The 19657-nt window shown below is 38.4% G+C and overlaps 2 protein-coding genes and 1 non-coding gene across 6 annotated transcripts; 1 reads left to right on the top strand and 2 right to left on the bottom strand.

Moving 5' to 3' along the window:
• Window positions 1-899: 899 nt before the first annotated feature.
• Window positions 900-16400, top strand: LOC108138815 (embryonic polarity protein dorsal). 4 transcript variants are annotated; one of them, XM_017261314.2, is made up of 9 exons: window positions 900-1933; window positions 9979-10359; window positions 10626-10804; window positions 10867-11261; window positions 11331-11409; window positions 13881-13988; window positions 15114-15176; window positions 15248-15780; window positions 15882-16400. In XM_017261314.2, the coding sequence occupies exons 2-9, from the start codon at window positions 9998-10000 to the stop codon at window positions 16173-16175; spliced, it is 2013 nt and encodes a 670-aa protein (XP_017116803.1). In that variant the 5' UTR covers window positions 900-1933; window positions 9979-9997; the 3' UTR covers window positions 16176-16400. The 4 variants fall into 4 exon arrangements, with proteins under 4 accessions (XP_017116803.1, XP_017116801.1, XP_017116802.1 ...); XM_017261312.2 differs by lacking the exons at window positions 13881-13988; window positions 15114-15176; window positions 15248-15780; window positions 15882-16400 and having other exon boundaries at window positions 900-1028; window positions 1864-1933; window positions 11331-13853; XM_017261313.2 differs by lacking the exons at window positions 900-1933; window positions 13881-13988; window positions 15114-15176; window positions 15248-15780; window positions 15882-16400 and adding an exon at window positions 3086-3286 and having other exon boundaries at window positions 11331-13853.
• A 490-nt stretch (window positions 16401-16890) lies between these two features.
• On the bottom strand, window positions 16891-18859 carry LOC108138681. Its single transcript, XM_017261028.1, has 4 exons — window positions 18592-18859; window positions 17948-18500; window positions 17426-17892; window positions 16891-17364 (listed from the first exon to the last, which is right to left on the bottom strand). Exons 1-4 carry the CDS (start codon window positions 18750-18752, stop codon window positions 17025-17027), a joined length of 1521 nt encoding a protein of 506 aa, XP_017116517.1. The 5' UTR covers window positions 18753-18859; the 3' UTR covers window positions 16891-17024.
• A 132-nt stretch (window positions 18860-18991) lies between these two features.
• On the bottom strand, window positions 18992-19062 carry Trnag-gcc. The gene has a single exon. It is a non-coding gene; the product is annotated as a tRNA-Gly (tRNA).
• Between the last annotated feature and the right edge of the window lie 595 nt (window positions 19063-19657).

The following is a 19657-nucleotide window of genomic DNA, read 5'->3' as shown; positions in this document are numbered from 1 at the left end:
CAAAAGAATTTGCTTCTATAGAAATAAACCTATATTGTTGATGTAGTTAACAATTGCTAGATGAAATAGAACAACTGATAATGAATGAATGTGAATTAAGTGGAAACTATTCTTAAAAATACTAAGAAATGAACTTTATTTTGAATTCCTTCCAGATATTTTCAATACAATTTTGTATATGTATGTATGTATACTTATTCATCTTAAGTTGGGGTGACAAAATAAAATATATGAATTAAATATTTATATATTTAATGCATACATTTTGTTAATGTAATAACCGTTAATATTACATATAATAATATTAATTTAAAAATTAAAATACATTGAAAATTTCAATACCATTGCAAATAAAAGAAAGCAGTTTCAGAGTCATATATTTAAAGAGCTACTTATTTAAATTGAATTGATTTATATCGTTTGTTCAGAATGGAAGCTGCTTTACTGGTAGTTCAAAACAGTGAAACCTGTAGTTGGTAGGATCTCTTGAGACTACCTCTTTGAGTTTTAAAACATCTTTTGATACTAGCTTATAGAAATTTAATATTAACGACAACAACAGAAAGAAATAAATAAGAACTATTTAAAAAAAATACTATTTGGACCCTAGCCTCCCCTTCCCCCCAGTTAATTCCTGCTATAACACTGTATGAAGCTTTTCCGAAGTAAGCCCGCTACGTGACTCAGCACAGCCACAGCTGATGAGTGGAATTGCTCTCCACAGCTCCCATTTCGCTCTCCGCTGATCGGGCTTTGGGGCTGTCCTCTCTTCTGTCCGAGCTTCACTTGGATCTTCACTGAGTAAAAAATAAGCAAGCAACTCCGCAGAAAGCTCTGCGACTTCTGCGGTATTTTCAGCGGCGTCTACGATACCGAGAGGGTTATATGGTTAACTAGTCTTCAAAGCGCGCGCGTCGAGATCGGTTGTGTGGTTGTGCGCGTGTGTTACGTGGGTTTTATCCCCACTCCGGGCCTTATTTACCTTTTTGCTGTGCTTTGGAGCTTTCGCTCTCTAGCGCTCTTTCGAGGTGCGAAGGCAGGTTGAAAAACCAGTGAATAAAAATAAACCCGAAAAGTAAAAGAGCTGCATAAAAACGCATAAATTCAATTGAGCCAAGCAAGTTTCACTTGCTTTGGTATTACGAGTGACACAAAAAAGAGACTTACCTTTGTAACGGGGGAAAAAACACGGCGCACGTATTGATAATTTCGATTAAAATTGAACGTTTTACCGATTAGATTACACGGCACATCGACAATTTAACCAGAGACATCGCGAGAATTACCAAAAAAATAAAGAAATAAAATGGCAGAGGTAGAGAGCAGGATAACAAATTACCAAAGCTAAAAACCGAAAAACAAAAACAAAATCTTAGCGATGATCGCATAAGCATAAAGCCCGGAATTCCCTAAATACAAAAGACGTCACGCTCCCCCACTCACTCTCTCCCTCTCTTTGTCGCTCTGCCCACTCTCTCTTTCGTCGGTCTTCGATTTTTAAACTTTTCATTAGAGTCTGTTCAAACTGTTCTCCCCCATTTGTTGCTTTTGTTGTCATTATCGATATTATCGCACACGCTTTGTGCGCGCGCAAAAAGTTAAAAAGGAAAGAAAAGAAGAATCAGAAAGAAGGAGAAGAAAACATTATTTATATATATAAATAATAAGTAAACCGGTTTCCGTGTGTGACTGTGTGTGTGTTAACATTACCATTAAAAATGCCATTGTTTCAACTATAAATAATTGGCTCAGTTTGCTCGTCTCGCTTTTAACTAATTTACATAACGGCACCGTTTTCCAAATAACACAAAACAAAATGAATACAAACCACAAGTGAACTAATTGATTCGCGTTAAATTTCAGGCATCTTTTATTATTAGCAATCCGAGTCATCAATGCATATAGCCAGTTTCCAGATCACTCCTTGTCTTGGGTGAGTCCCCGTAGAGCCTAGCTTTATTTATTGATTGTAAACTTTGATAGTACGATTTTAATAAGTACGATGGAAAATCCCAATCTTTGAGATCTTCGAGAAGGGTCTCGATATTTGCATTTAAGTAATAATCTTATTATAAATCTTATTGTTACTTAAATACAAATATCGAGACCCTTCTAATTTAAAGTTGTATCAGAAACAAATTTATGTTAAACCTTATTTTTAAATATTGCATGACAAAATATATTTTGTTTTCTACATTTAATAAGAAGTTTTTATAAATGCAGTATTGTTTACTAATACCCCTAGAGGTATCAAATGTTTTAATTAATTAGAGTCATCGTATTCCGAAATATGAGATATTTTAACCATTATTCACACTTTTAAAGAATGATTAAAAAATAAATAATAACATAGTGACCAGTATTTCTGTTATATTTATTATAATTTAAAATAATAAACAAGTTTTAATATAGATTGTAATTGGCTGTTTGTGTTCTTTAAAAATATTTGTACATTAATACATGTCCATAAATTGGCAATGTGTAATGTATTTTGCCAGATTGATTCACCAATAAAACACGATAGTGTACAAATTTTAAAATTTGGTAAGACAGTGCCTTTGCGTCATGTCGGGTTTTTCGGTTTTATCAAACACATAACCTTACAAGGTTTAAGCCCGCATAACAACGTTATCAATTTCCAATAATTGTTTTGCTTGTAAAAATTCCCTATCATAAATGCGTCTGATTATTAATTGTAAATACAACATTAGACTACTTCAAAATAGTAGCTATTAATGCTATTTACAGTGTACATCCAAACTTTTGGGTGGCAATTATTCACCTGCGTATTAAATAATCTACGGTGAATGCAAACGATAAACTTAAATAATATAACCAAAACACCTGTGTACATGGCAGCGCAGTCGCAGTGGCTTTTTTGTCGTCGCTACAAATGAAAGTTTCTTACGAGCACGTGGGCGCTGGAGGGGGCGGTGCCCGAGGCGGTGGTGCTCGGAGAAAAGCTTTTGCCACTTGCATTTGTTTTTTTTTTGTGTGTGCTGTATTTTGCGACCACTCAAATACGCCGGAGAGGTTTTCAATTGTTTCATTCTAAGATCGACTCGATGCGCTTACGGTCGTGCTCGCGTTGAAATATTATTATTTTTATTTTTATTATTTACAATTTAAAATTTACGGTTCGGTATTTTTCTGTCGTGTTTAAATAGTTAATCGTAAAAACACAATTTAATTTAAGCAACAAAGAGCAGTCATTGTGTTTTGTGAATGTGCCCAAAAAGTTAAAGAAATAAGTCATATGTTAGCTGGTCCTTGGTTTAATTCGCAGGTAATTATGAGTAAAGGCTTTTAGCTATTGCGGAGTAATTTCGAAAACTGCAGCCAAGATAAATGCAAACCGGCTACTGAGTCATAATATCGAGAGTGTCGGGCGAAAGAAAAACAAAGCGCTAAATTCGCTAAATCGTATTTAGCAAGTCATCTGAGGTATACAAAGCTCGAGTGGAAATTTGTATGTGCTGACAGAGATCTAAGGCCAAGTCAATAGATGATATTCCGTATATCTAGTGGTAGTTTCCCCGTATGCTAAAGCCAGGTCATGATTGATACGATCTGGCGCTGGGTAAGGCCCTCTATGCAAATCATCAATCAATAGGGATTCTGATTTTATGAAAAAAACAAATGAAAAAACAATTTAAAACCATTTGAAATGAAAGCGTGAACATTATAATTGGAGTGATGGATAAGATATGAGTTTTTGGAAAGTGTCACATGTGCCTGTTAGCGTCTACCTCTTTATATACTATATCTTGAAGTACAGGTTTTCTTAATTTAACCATACATAATTTTTGCCTTGCATACATTTTCGTGTGTTTGTAAGTTTCTGCTTTTCTGTAGGTGCGTTTTTTAATTGGTTCTTAAAAACCAAATCAAACTAAAGGCAGAGAATTGAAATACAAAGAATTTTTGATTTGCATTTGGTGTTCTTCTTTTTTAAACAAATTTAATAATATTATATGCAAGCTTATAGAAAACTAGACGAACTACAATATAAATAGTTTAATGAAAAAGTTAATTTTCATCCTACAATTATTTTTGATAAAGTTTTTTGCCAAGTTAGTTGGGTGAAGAAATTTGTATACTCCTAAGAACTTTAAAACGTAACGACTAGAGTTAAGGCTAGAATTGAATGAGAATTAAGATACAATCTTGTGTAGGAGCATAAAACCAATTATTTTTTATTAGTTTAAAAACTATTTGGAACTAGTTCCATCGATTTGTCAGCATATCGACTATTTATTTTTATTTGAGCTGTAAATTGCTTGACGCCAACGATCGTTAAAAAACATTTGTCTGTCTAGAGGTTGTGCGGAACCCGTTTCTTTGAGGAATTTTTGGGCTGCTTCTGCTGCTTTGATGTTGATCCTAATCTTAATTTGTGGTGCTGGCGCCAAAAGAACTTTTTTCTGTGTGTCTTCTCTGTTGGAAATTGCATAAAATTAGCATATTAAATGATCGTAGCGAAATGTTTTTATTTTATTTTGTTTATTTACGTTTTTATTTTTTACTAAAAGAAGTCATAGTTAAGTCAATTTTATTGCTTCAAAAACTATTTTTATGATCATTGGGTTTTTACGGTAACAATTTATCAAGTGGAATTTTTTAGAGCTCGAAGACGTATGGAAGATATTACCTGCTAGAAGTAATTAGTTTTATAAATAACTTTAAAAGTTACTTGAGTTTTCCATATTATTTTCCTGAACGAAAGTTCGACAAACTATATTACCATTCATTCAGTTCTATTTTTATATTTCTTATCATACTTGTGGTTATCTTTCAGTATTGTTTTCGGTATTTATACGCCACCACCTGAGCACTATCAGTCTGAATGTTACGGCTTGCAGGTTCCATTTGATGGGCGTAAACGGTAGCAAATTTGGTTGCCTGCGAATAGTTATAATCTCACTTGAACTGTGGATGATTTAACAGTGCTCGAAAAAACGGAGAGTTTCTTGTTTTAGCCCTAGATGGCATATTCAATTGGTTAATCGATTGCAATTGTGGGGAATTCCTGTGTTTAAATATCCTCAGATAATGATAATGTATTTTCAAGGGTAACTGACCTATTCCCGTTCTGTTTTCTACATTCTCAATGAGAAAGTCACGTAGTTAGTGAATGATTTTGGCCAACAGTGGGTGGCACACGAGCAAATTCCTGAAATATTTCGATCTATATACCTATTTGTGTTGTGACTCATGTGTGTTTCGTGGAAATTCGCGGCCAGTCAAAATTGAGATATTTTGTTATTAAAAATCTGTTGGTACAAATATAATGCATCCATTCATTTTGGCAGAGGTATACATCCTATATATCCTCTACCCAGCATAGACCGTATAATTGGGTTCTAGCAACTCATTAGAGAGCTTTCTGATCTGGCGCCAAATACTCGAGAAGGATTGAATGGTGACAAGTGGCAAGTTTTTTCGCCGTGGATTTTGAAACGGAAATGCCAATATAACCTAAAGCCTAAAGCCATATGCCTACTATATATACTCGATGCATACAAATGTACTTGAATAATGTGTTTATATTCACTGCAAAAACAAACAATTCTCTGTTGATGCATTTTATGGTAATTTTTAGATACCTTTGCATCTTTTGCTTAGATTAGGCATATTTTGTGGAATTTGCGTTTTTTCCCTTCTATAAGGGGTGACTCAGACTAACAGGGTTCAATATATAGAATAGTGTTTAGTGCGATATAAACATAAATATGTTTTGGTTGAACGTTTTGAATCAATTTTTGTGTATTTGGTCATTAGTTGATGCTTTTTATGCTCTAGCATTGGTTTTGAATGCTTGGTTTGCATATGATTCGTAGTTCGTATATTTTGTGTGAAGAAGAGTTTTAAAATTGTTTTTATATAATATAATTTTAATGGTGCTTAAATGTGATCTAATACATAGTGAATTTGTTGCTACATTTTACATTGTAACACAAAAGAAAATGTTTTTATTAAACACATTAGTCAATTTGTCATAAATCAATAAAACACGTGTACGATCTCAATCAATTTAAATTGTTTACACAATTGCCAGTAAAAGTTTATTGACATAGGTAATAAAGTTTTCATTTCAATTCTCTTAGTACATACATATATGCTACGAATGAGGGAAATGAACAAATTTCTTGATATTTTCCTGAAAAATTGGGACAACTGCCACGGCGAAAGAGAAAATTCCTTGAAAGCAAAAGCAATAAATACATGACATGATAAAAATATACGTACATACATACGAGTGTACATTGTACCTATAAGACAAAATTTTAAAGAAAATACATTTTTAAAATATTAAGAAAAATACAAATAGCAGAAAGCTCGACGACAAAACTTTTGCTGGGCAGGCGTGCATAAAGAATTCTGTGTTTTTTCTGAAAAACATTTTGCTCGGTTCAGTGTTCAGACATTAGGCAAGTACTCAAGACGTTTGCCGAGTGTGTTTTCGTCGGTTCCGTCAACAAGAGAAACATTTCTCTCGATAATACCTACAGATACGAAATATATAGACAGTTCAAGACCAAAGCGACAAACTACAGAAAAGTTTGTACGGTGTGCGGTTAATAAAGAACAAAATTCAAATACTTCTCTTGTCAATATTATAATTGATTAAATAATAGAACCTATTAAATATCCGAATAAATCCAATTTTATCTGTGTGGTGAACCATTTTCCACCAAGTTTGGCCGTGATAAGTGAAAGGTGATTTATCGTTCAATTCTCTATCAATATATAAATACGTGTGGGTAATATATATATGTAGTAACTAAAATGCATTTGTATTACATATGTTGGCATTTGTCCAACTAGCTTTTCATATTTGCCAAATTTAAATTATTTCATGACGTAATTCTTTCCCAATTTTCTGTGCATCACGGAGATTTTGATTTAGGGTTTTAAGGTCTCAACAATTGTTTTTCAAACCACAAACGTAAATTTCTTTTAAATTTGTATTGCAGAGTGACAGTACGTGGGAATCACTTTTGATTTATTATATTTTTTAAGCAGCTTCAAAGGTTATTGTACTGTTCTGTCCTTTCATTTGTGTTTTCTTTAATTAAATTATGAATGTTGTCCCATTGGACATGATTTATAATCGAAATATTTCTAGTTGACGCACAAAAAGACTTTGGCAGCTGCGAAAACTTTGATCGGGAAATCGAGTTACTCAATAAATAAAAACATGTGTTTTGTCTATATGTTTCGATAAGTTAAAGAAAATGTTTAAAACAATCTGTTAACATTTCCTTGAAACAAAGTAAATTATTATTTATTGAAAGCTTAGTTTAAAATATGTGCAAATACTAAAAGATATATTCATACAAATTATAGGTTCATTCACCGCAGTCATTAAAAAGTTCTGATATTTTATAACAGATCCGCAGTTATCAGCCATACTCTCCTTTTGTTTGAATAAATAATTCCACAATTCATTTTAAAGAACAAGCAGTTGATAAATATAAATTAAGCCGTATCGCACGATTCTAGGAAAACCGCAAAGCTCATAATTATAAAGAAAATCTGACTATATCAATAAAAAATGAGTTCCTTATAAAAAAATGTTATTATATATTTTTGGAAATTGTTATTGGTTTTGTAAAATAAAAGATGCCGTAGTTTTTACGTAATTTTGTTCATTTTTTCTCTGAATAAAAGAAAGTAATTGATGTACATTTAACAGCTCTATTATAAAGGTATTTTTTGTTGTTTTCTTCCCTTAAGGATTTCATATATCTTACAAAAATAAAATTGGCACACGTTTTCTAGCTTCCGCTTGTTACCCCCACCACCGATCAGATTGGTTGAGATCAGACCAATGCATGGGCATTAGTTTTGTCAGCCATTGACGTATTTTACCCACGGCAGACCGATGTCTAGACACGATCGGAGAATAAACTCTGAGGTCATACAGCTACTTAGTCTTCGTCTATATCTTATACCTTGATACGTATTTGAATGATCAGCAAACGAAACGTTGACAATGCGCGCCATCATTGATAAAATGTTTTGTTTGGATTGCTCCCAACTCGCCAAAACAAAAAAAAAAAAAATTATAAGCCCTCCCATCTCCGGGGAGGCCAGTCTGCTAGGCGATCTATATATACGGCCACCTATATATATTACCCGATATATGGGAGGCAGAGTTTTTGTCGCTTTGTGGCCGCGTTACGCAAAATTTTATTTTTAAACAAGGCGTCCGGAGCTTTAGCCGGACTATACCGGACCAGACCATGGCCGGACCCGGCCAAAAGAAAAAAGGAAAAAACAAAAGCATTCCCCGAGTTGCAGCTGCATTAGATCCCTGTGAAAATTATGAAAATATACATTACGCCTAATGACCCCTAAATAGTGCAATTAATGATGCTGTCCAATGTACAAATGTATACAAAAATGGCCACCCACACAGAAAAGAAGAGCGGCTAAATAGATTGTGATCGGTCTGTGGGAGAGTTTTTGAGGTCTTCAGTTTTCTGCCAGACGCTTCACGGTTCGCATCGTCATAGCCAGTGGTCAGGAGAATCTTACTCACTCATTTAGCAGTTCACTTCGGCAGCTAACAATTTGAGCAACAACACGAGTCTGAGGTTTTATTTTGATCAGCACCGTCATCGTCTGGCTTTGTCTTGGGGCCTTCGATTTGCTTGCCAAGGAATTGTTTTTCGTTTGCTATTGGCCATAACTTTAAGTCAAAAAAAGGTGCAGAAAATGTAACAAAAAAGAGTCTATTTCGGTGCATTATCTCAATACAAAAGCAGATGTATGCACTTGCTAAACCAATTTCAACATTTTTGAAATGGCAACTTGTTATCATATTCAGTATGAAAACTGAATTTCTTTAAAGAAAAATAAATTCATTTTATATTTATTAGACAATAGTAAATTATTTACTTAGTTCTTTATTAATTATTTATTTGATTATTAAAAAATTCTTGTTTTTAAATGGGATCGAAAGCTTTGCTTCCTTACTTTTAATATTCTTATTTTTATACCCTTGCAGAGGGTATTATAATTTCAGTCAGAAGTTTGCAACGCAGTGAAGGAGACGTTTCCGACCCTATAAAGTATATATATTCTTGATCAGCATCACTAGGCGAGTCGATCTAGCCATGTCCGTCTGTCCGTCCGTCTGTCCGTCTGTCCGTCTGTCCGTCCGTTTATATGCAAACTAGTCTCTCAGTTTTAAAGCTATCTGCATGAAACTTTCCCAAAAGTTGTCTTTCTATTGCAGGTAGTATATAAGTCGGAACGAGCTGGATCGGACGACTATAGCATATAGCTCCCATAGGAACAATCGGAAAAATAAAGGAAAAAAAATTATAACTTTGCTGTTTTTTAATTTTTTGTTTAGTTCTTCGACATTTAGTAATGGTTAAATATTTCCGATTTACGGTTTAAATTTCATCAAAATCGGACGACTATAGCATATAGCTCCCATAGGAACAATCGGAAAAATAAATGAAAAAAAATTATAACTTTTCTGTTTTTTAATGTTTTGTTTAGTTCTTCGACATTTAGTAATGGTTAAATATTTTCGATTTACGGTTTAAATTTCATCAAAGTCGGACGACTATATCATATAGCTCCCATAGGAACAATCGGAGAAATAAATGAAAAAAAATTATAACTTTTCTGTTTTTTAATTTTTTGTTTAGTTCTTCGACATATGGCAATGTTTAATTATTTCAGAATTATGGTTTAAATTTTATCAAAATCGGACGTCTATATCATATAGCTCCCATAGAACTAATAAAAATATATAAAATAACTATCTAATAATTGAGCTGCAAATCATCATAGCTTCACTGTTTTTCAGTATATACTGAAGTAAATCATAATTTAAATGTTTTCAAAAGTATTTAATTCATGCAATAGCTGCAAGGGTATATGAACTTCGGCTTGCCGAAGTTTGCTTTCTTTCTTGTTAAAATAAAATTTTATGTTTTTTCCCAAAATTTGCAGTTAATATCTTGGCCACGCAATGTTTCCCAACCAGAACAACGTAGCCGCTTCTGGGCCGGGCCCAGCGGCTGATGGCCAACAGAGCCTCAATTACAACGGACTGCCTGCCCAGCAGCAGCAGCAACAACAGCAACAGCAGCAGCAGCAGCAATTGTCACAGACCACGAAAAATGTGCGAAAGAAACCGTATGTGAAGATCACCGAACAGCCGGCGGGAAAGGCCCTGCGATTCCGCTACGAATGCGAGGGTCGCTCGGCAGGTTCCATTCCCGGCGTGAACTCCACGCAGGAGAACAAGACCTATCCGACTATCGAGATTGTGGGCTACAAGGGACGCGCCGTGGTTGTCGTCTCCTGTGTCACCAAGGATACGCCATATCGGTGAGTTCATTTTCGTTGTAAAATAAGGTTATTTAACTTAAAATACATTGTTTACTTAAAAAAATGCAAAATCTATCAACTATTTTCTTTTATTCAAAATTTCTTCCTATTAAACTATCATTTAATGAAACTTTTTTGTTTTATTATTCCCCAATTTAATGTACCAAAACTAGTTATATTTAATAATATTTTAAAGACATTTTAAAAGGGTCTTTTCATTTTCAACTGCCTGGTTTTAATGTAAATCTATTTCCCATTTATTTCAGTCCTCATCCTCACAATCTGGTGGGCAAGGAGGGCTGCAAGAAGGGCGTCTGCACACTGGAGATCAATAGTGAGACAATGCGGGCCGTGTTCAGTAATTTGGGTATTCAGTGTGTCAAGAAAAAGGACATTGAGTCGGCGCTCAAGGCGCGCGAAGAGATTCGCGTGGATCCGTTCAAGAGTAGGTGAAATTACAAACTATTTTATCAATTGTTAACAAGAAAAGTTTTTTTCTACCACCAGCTGGCTTCTCGCATCGTTTCCAGCCCTCGAGCATTGACTTGAATTCGGTGCGACTGTGCTTTCAAGTATTCATGGAGAGCGAGCAGAAGGGCCGTTTCACATCGCCCCTGCCACCGGTGGTGTCCGAGCCAATTTTCGACAAGAAGGCCATGTCCGACCTGGTCATCTGCCGGCTGTGCAGCTGCTCGGCCACTGTCCTCGGGAATACGCAGATCATTTTGCTCTGCGAGAAGGTGGCCAAGGAGGACATCTCCGTGCGATTCTTTGAGGAGAAGAACGGCCAGAGCGTTTGGGAGGCCTTCGGTGACTTTCAGCACACCGATGTGCACAAGCAGACTGCCATTACGTTTAAGACGCCGCGCTATCACACTCTGGACATTACAGAGCCCGCCAAGGTGAGCAATTTTTTACCCCCCTTCAGGTACGGAACCAAAACTAAGTCTTGCCATTGCCTTTTCATTCAGGTCTTCATCCAACTGCGTCGTCCATCCGATGGAGTCACCAGCGAGGCCCTGCCCTTCGAGTACCTGCCATTGGATTCAGGTAAACATACGTTCTGGAACCTTCATCGGCACCTCAAACGGAAGCCGGACGAAGATCTCTTTCAGCAGATCCTCAGGTTGGACGTCAAGCGGGAAACGCAGGCGCCCACGATTGAGGTCATCGATTTGGATACACCGAAAATAGGTGTGCAACATGAGCTACCATTGAATGTGAACTTTAATCAAGAGGAGTCTCAGAAAGAGGAAACCGTTTATGAACAAGAGCAATCCCCACAACAAGAACAATCTTTACAGCAAGAGCAATATTTAGAGCATGAGGAATCCGTGCAACAACAGGAGCAATCATTTCAACTGGATGAACCTATGCAGCAGGAGCAATCCCTGCCAGTACAGCAATCTTTGGATCAGACCTCAGATCAATTGCCCGATCACACCTCGGATCATATTCCCGAGGACATGGAGGCGGCGGATGCGCAGGCAGAAGCTGATGCCCACCGCCTGCGATCGGAGCAGGAAAAGGAGATCGACACCATCATCGATGAGAAAGTGCGGGAGCTGGAGCAATTGGAACTGGGCCACCACCTGGAGCCACGTCCCTTGACGGCCAACGATAAGATCACCGAGTGGATGAAGTCCAGCGAGATCGAACAGCAAGCTCATGAGCCAAGTCCCACCGCTGAGGCAGATGTTCTGGACTCGGCCCTTGAAATTTCCCGGGCAGATAAGACGCTCGACGAACTGCTGGAGACAGTGGCCGAGCTGGATGAGATTTACACGGATTTCAAAGTGCAGCGTGATACGTACAATAATACGATTCAAAATGAGTTGGCCGTAATTGGCGGACGAGCACCGTTGCAGGTGGAGGACAGCTTCGATGATGCTGCCACCTACACCAGCCTGCAGATTGCCTTCAAGAATCCCGTTGTCATACCCATGGAGGATATAATGCCACCAACGCCGCCCATGTCGCAATGCGCTCCCGAAGATGCCCATCAGCACTATGATCCCGTGGAGGTGAACTCACAGGCCAAAAAGCCAGAGACTATATTCCGGCCAGCTCCGCCCGTGCCGCCAGCAATTCTGACTGTTCCGTTTCCCCCCGAGGAGGAGAAACTGCCGCCCTTGCCGCCGAAGAGGATTCGCAAGCAGGACAGCAATGCCGAGAATCGTTCCATCGAGGCCAATACGGTACAGGCCAGGCCAGCCACAGCTGAGTCTCCGCTCAACAAGCGACTTCCTCCGGCTCCGAGTCCCAAGAATCCGAATTTCAATACCCTGCCGCGCCAGAAGAAACCGGGATTCTTCTCGAAACTCTTCTCACGACGCAAGAGCAAACCGGACTTGGCCCAGGGGCAGGAGAACAGCTCCCTGCTGGCAGATTCCAAGGCGAATAGTCGGGAGCCCAGCATCGGGCACTTTAACATGCAGGATCCGATGCGGGCCTCTCTGCGCTCCTCCAAGTCGGCAGCCCCGTTCATCTCCAGTCCACCACCACCACAGATGGCCAAGTCCAGTCCGGTGAAGGCCAAGAAGCCGGGTTCCAAGCTGGGCAAACCTGTGGGCCGGAGTGTGAGCAGTGTTTCCGGAAAGAGACCCGCCTACCTCAATGCCGATGTGGTGCACATACCACTGAAGGGTGACAGTGCCAACAGTTTGCCCCAGCAGCACAGGAACGAGGGCTACTCCCAGTCCAGCACGATTTCGGTGGGCGCTGGACTGGATCGACGCACTGCGTCCGCTTTGCAGCTGGCTGAAATACCAATTAGCGAGGGCGGAATGGAACTGGTGGCGATTGCCGATCGCCAGAGTCTGCACAATTTGGTCAGCTCCATTGAGGGGCACTTCAACGTCCAGCTAGATCCCAATTTGGATTTAACCGAGGCCGAGCACTTTGCCCTGTACACGAGTATTCCGCCAAATGCGGCGGCCAGTGAATTTGATGAGACCTCCGCCTACTATGCTCCCGTGGATGCGGGCGAGATCCTGACACCCGACGAGGTGGCCCGACGCTTGGCGGCAGCAAATGGGCTCTAAATTTTTGGCTTAAACAACATTGTTAATAGGCAAAACGAACCGAGGGAAATACCCCGAACGAAACGCAAAAAACGAAGCAGATTGGCTGCTAGCCAGAGGGAAATGGAAAATGTGTTTCCATAAACTCTGATGCCACAAATTGTCCACTTGTGTGAGGGCATCTGAAGCGAATCCTCTTCAGAGCCTTCAAGAAATTGTATTTGTTTTATATTTGATAATTGTGCTAAAAGTATCCCCGAATATTTTGTAAGCGATACTAGGCAAAAGAGCCGACGAAAGGGCTCGAACCAGATTTGTTATTGTCCAGGTTGCCCATTTAAGGGGGCCCTACCTAACTTATTGTATTTAAGCGAAATCACTCAATTTTCAGAGTAGAGTAAGATTTCCCTGCAAACGGAATCGAATATTGTTTAAATTGAAACCCGAAAAAAACCGATTAAATGTACAACACGTGTGTGTGTGATTTTTGTCTTATAGATCCAGCGCACTTGAGGCGGAAACGTCAGAAGACTGGCGGTGATCCAATGCACCTGCTGCTCCAGCAGCAGCAGAAACAGCAATTGCAGAACGACCACCAGGATGGCAGTAAGTTGACTGTTGACAATTCCTATTTAAACTGGTGTCGGTCTCCTCTATCTCCTATATTGTGTCTCTCGACGGCTTTGAGTCGACTTTTTCCCTTGTGTGTTTGGAGACACTTGGGTACTTTGTTTTGAGATGCCAGCCATCTAACTAAATCCTACCAAATCAAATACCTTCGTATTTGATGATTTTGCGGTATACCAAAGACTTAAATTAACAAATCATCACCTCCGATGATGTATTAATCGAATAGACTCTCCTAGAAACTATTAGAAAGCACCCACTCAAGGCACAATCTCACACTCACCCAAAAACACAAAGAGAAAAACTATAGGGGAAGAAGTCCCCACTATATTTATATATATATTGATTTACATCTATAGTCGAAATTATAGTCAAGAATAAGAGATTGATTTGAAATCAACATGAAACTTTTTTGTCGCTTTTCTACTCGTTTAAATGCGAAGAATATTTGATATTTTTATATAATGAAAAATTTAAAGTTTGGTAAACATATTTTGTATAAAATATTGTAGCTTAATAAAAGAAAAACAAAAAAAAGTTAAAATGAAAAGAAAAATAAAAATTATTGCAAAGGTTTTTTTATTCAAAAGGAAATTTCTGTAGGTTGAAGTAAGTTGTTCTTTAGGGTATCAACAGCAAAGAAGTTTTTAAATATTTCTGAGTAAGTTTTTCAGGATTTAACAAAATTTAGCTGCATTTATATGTTCTTGGTTTCGTTACTTTTCTTTTCCGTTTTTTTTGCATGATATGCTTATTAGTTTGTTGTACAATACAACAAAGATTTATCCTTTTTATAAAAAGTTAAGTTTACAAGTTAATTATAATTTACCAAAAGGTATAAACATCGATCTTAGCACTTATTTCTGTAATTATATTTAGAAAATCTTTAAAAAGTTCTTAGTTTTCGTACACTTTTTATTAGCTTTAATTATGTGGTGCATCTTTTGTTTGTTATTTTACTTCATTAATAATTAACAAGTTTTAATATTCTGTTAATTTTAACTAACTAACTTACTTTGTAGAATGTTGTTGAAATAATTAATTCATTTAAGTTTATTATTTGTTTTAATTTTCATATGTTATTGTTATGTTTTTTTGTTTCAGGACAAACTAACATGAATTGCTGGAATGCACAGAACATACCGCCTATCAAAACTGAACCAAGAGGTGAGTGCATAAGTTATGAAATTTTATCGTCTTTAAGAAATATAATAAAGAGGAACTTCATCATATTGTAGATACCTCACCACAGCCCTTTGGCCTTTCTTACCGAGCACCCCCTGAGCTCACCCCCTCGCCGCAGCCGTTGTCGCCGTCGAGCAACTACAACCACAACAGTACGCCATCGCCCTACAACAACGGCCAGCAGCAACTGATGTCGCCCAACCACCCACAGCAACAGCAATATGGGGCAACAGATCTGGGCAGCAACTACAATCCGTTCGCCCAGCAGGTTCTTGCACAGCAGCAACACCAACAACAGCAGCAGCAACACCAGCAACACCAGCAACAGCAGCAACATCAACAGCAACAGGCCTTGCAATTTCATGCCAATCCATTCGGTAATGCCGGCGGCAATAACTGGGAAGCCAAATTCTCAGCGACAGCTGTTGCCGCAGGACCAACAACTGCGACAGGAGCAACACCTGCCAACGACAACATTGGCAACAGCAATCTCAACAATCCCTTCACCATGCAAAACCTGCTGACATCGGGTGGAAATCCTAGCAACGGCAGCAATCTGCAGTGGAACCTAACTGCAAATCATCTGGTGGGTTTGCAAAGAGTATTCTTAAAATTCTATCTTCAAAAACGGCAAAATATTATTTAAAAACTTCTCTAAAATATATATTTTTATTATTTTCATTACAGCAAAATCAGCTGGCGCTGCAACAGCAGCAGCAACTACAGCAACACCAGCAACATGCCCCGCCCATGCATCAATACAACAACAATGCGCCCAGCAACAACAATCCCAACAACGGCAACAACAACAATAACAATAATGATAACAACGCCGGCAATCAAGCAGATAATGGTCCAACGATCAGCAACCTGCTTAGTTTCGATAGCGAGCAATTAGTGCGCATAAACTCAGAGGATCAGCAAATACTGCGCCTCAACTCGGAAGATCTGCAGATATCAAACCTATCTATATCAACGTAATACCTAACTGAAACGAACCCATTACAAATAGAGCAAGCAAACAGCGGAGGCAGTAGAATGATGATAATGATGATGATGTAGAATTAAGCCTTATCGACCTGGTTGTCGTCTAATTGATTGTTTTAGAGTTGTAATACCTAGTCTTAAGGCAAAATGTAATATGTGTGTTTTGTAGGAAATAAGGTTTTTATATGAATAAATTAATCGTTTTAGCAGTAAACCGCACTTATAAACACTTGTCAATCTCCAAGTTATCAATTTATCAATTTTCGGTGCGATGTGAAGTCATTATTTTATTCTTGCCTTTTTAATTTAAGCCAATAATATTCCCAGGTAAATATCGCATTTCCAGTTGATCACAACATCACTGTAGATGGCTGCAAGATGGTAGCTGATATAAAAAACAACTTGGTTTCATTTCTATTTGGTCTGTTTAAGGATTAATTTAACATTAACATGTCCCTATGACGTAAGCATTATTATAGTTTTGGTTTATTTTAACTTATTCTATTTGCTTTCCAGCATGACATTATTGTGGATAAGTTGCCCACTCAATTTTTACATCAACAGTTTATTAAATTATTTATTATTAAAATATGTATTTAATAGTAATTGGATAACTCACGGCATAAATCGAGATAATTTCAGGGTCCACTTGTCGTATACTTAATTTGTTTTGAGTCTTATAAAATGGGTGGTTTGTTAATTTCAAAAATTTGTTATTCTGGACTTGTATATTTTATACAATGCTCTCAACAAAGATTTAAGTAACAATATTAACCATAAGGAAACATGTTGAAAACCGAAACAAACGGAACTAGTGAACAAACTATGAACTTGAAGTAATTATTAGATGGAACTCTTTTGTTCCAGGTCTTTATCGACCTCTTCCATGATTTTTGCGTAGTCCCCAATCTCAGGCTCATTATGTGAGCCCCGTGAGAAGAGACCCTTCAGTCGGTTGACCGCCCCTGGAATTGAAGGTGTCGGTGGCGGAGTACCGGGTAGCATATAGTGGGCCACAAAGTGCAGCATGCGATAGGTGGCCTGCTGGTAGGCCTGACTCTGGGCAAAGCACTGCCGGATCCTCTGACCCAGGGTGGCGGCCAAACAATTCTGGAGGGTGACCAATTGTTCCTCCTTTTCCTCAATGGAACGCTCCAGCTTTAAAGTTTGTTCGAGAAGATTGCTAAATTAAAGGTAATTATGTATTAAAAAGATACACCATCGAAGGATTCTAGTTTTCCCACCTGTACTGCTCATCGGATCCTCGCTTCAGTTCCTCCAGCTTGGTCATGCTTTCACGTAGCTGATCGATGAAGTCCCGCTTGAGAGCCAGGTCGATTTGGAGTAAATCCAGCTGGCGGACCAGCTCATCCTGAGCAGATTTACTCTCCTGGTAATCGCGTTGCAGTTGGGTCAACTGCACCAGCTGCTCCCGCTGCTGGCTACTCACCTTAAAAAGCTCGCTCTTGAGGGACTGCTGCATCTCCACTAGGTTACCAATGTCCCGATCCTTGCTTGCCACCTCCTCGGCCAGTTTCTCCTTCTCTGTCCTGGTCTGCACCAGAATTAGGCTCAGCTCCTCGTAGGAGAGTTTCGTCTGGGCATTTTCGCGATAGAATTGCCTAAGCTGATCGTTTAAGGTGTCATTGCGACGCTTCTCAACGGAAAAAAGCGAAATGTAGACATGCAACTGGCTGCGACTCTTGACGGCCTTTGGTTATAAAAGACATTGAATAATCGAAAAAAGTAATATTAATGATTCTTACACTCTTTTTGTAGTCCTCAACCTGGTCGGTGAGGTGACGAACCTCCTCCCGCCTTCGGCGCCAAGCATGCAACATTATGGTGTTAAAGATTCTTAAACTGGCCACCCGGGCATCCTGTTCTGGGCCCACCACAAAGCTCATTTGTCCCTCAATAAGCGTGCCGTCCTGTAACACCATTTTAGCCATGTTGCCCTGCAATCCTGGGTCGCCGGCACTTTCCACCGGTTTCTCCTGTACAGATTTTGTGGGCGAGGCAACATGGGCAACCAGCTGATAATTTCCTGTGCGTCGAGCTTCTTTAAAGTCCATTTGGGAGCAGGACTTGCGAACACGAAAGTTAATCAAGGATGCTGTCTGCCGTCGCTTGAGGGTTAAGTATGGGGTCAGGGATGTGGGCTCCCGGAGGAGACTGGCCTTGGGCATAACCGTGTAGTTGGGCTTCCCCGAACTGGATACACTAGTGGTCAACGAGTTGTCCGAGGAGGACGGTGTCAAAATCACCGCCTTAGGTATTTTGTTCAGCGGTTTCTGGCTGTTATTCTTGTCTACAAAGCTAATGGGGGATCGTACACAATAAATTGTCTCAAAATACAGTAAACAACAGTATGTCTTCGTATCTAAGGATTCTCGATCCTAGAACTCACACATTCTCCTTTTTCATGTTCCGCTGCCCCAATATACGACGTTTCATCGCCTGGCCAGAAATAAGTGTTTTAGAGTAAAGCGCTCTGGGCGATCCTTTTTGTGGAACTGCTGTTAAGCCAGTCTTGTTTCCCTGACGAATGCGTGGACTTTTGGGCCACATTCTGAACAAAATTAATATTTAAACACAAAAGAAAACAAATAGGCCAATGATAACTTTTGTATTTTGCTCAAACCGTACAGAAATCAATAAGAAAACTGATTCTGGTGATAGAAGCAAGAAAGAAACTTATGAAGTCAAGGTACAGGCCTACTTAAGGCTTGTATGTAAGTAAAATGTTCCTAATTTTAATGTTAATTTTTTTTTAAAAAAACTTATTAAAAAAAATAAAAAAAAAACGTTGCATCGGCCGGGAATCGAACCCGGGCCGCCCGCGTGGCAGGCGAGCATTCTACCACTGAACCACCGATGCTTGATGCAATCGAGTCCAAAAGTAAATATATGCTTCGGTGACTGAATCACTGAACTATTCACCACCGATGCCTAGAGATAATATATAATAATATATATTTAATAATATTTGTATTTTTATAATATTTATATGTAAATATTTTATTTAATTTACTTATCATGCTTATTTTTGTTTATTGCATAAATAAAATATATTACTTAATTACAAATTATTTTTATATCTTAGCATATTAATATACATAGCAATATAAAATATTTTAGACTTAATAAAATAATCTTTCTGATTTCGACTTTTAAAACCCTAATATTCCATACTCCTTATTGCTTACATTATAAATTTTAGCATACATTTTAAAGAAATCAATGCGGTTGGCACATGACGAATTTTGGTCCGGTAAATAAACATTCAGTTCAAAGAGAAAAGATATCCTGCTCCGGAGTCTGTCTCCCGACCGCTTAGGCAGCACATCCGGTTGGGTTCTCACACATCGTAAGTAACATAATGCGGTGGCGGCATCCGATTTCTTATTTTGTGGCTCATTTTCCCTGGGGCGGCCGCAATTTCCGCCAGATTGGGCGCCAAATGTGCGTTCGAA

This window comes from Drosophila elegans, unplaced genomic scaffold, assembly GCF_018152505.1.
Source record: "Drosophila elegans isolate 14027-0461.03 unplaced genomic scaffold, ASM1815250v1 contig_814, whole genome shotgun sequence".
Taxonomy (NCBI): Eukaryota; Metazoa; Arthropoda; class Insecta; order Diptera; family Drosophilidae; genus Drosophila; species Drosophila elegans.
This window is presented reverse-complemented; position numbering and strand designations above follow the sequence as displayed.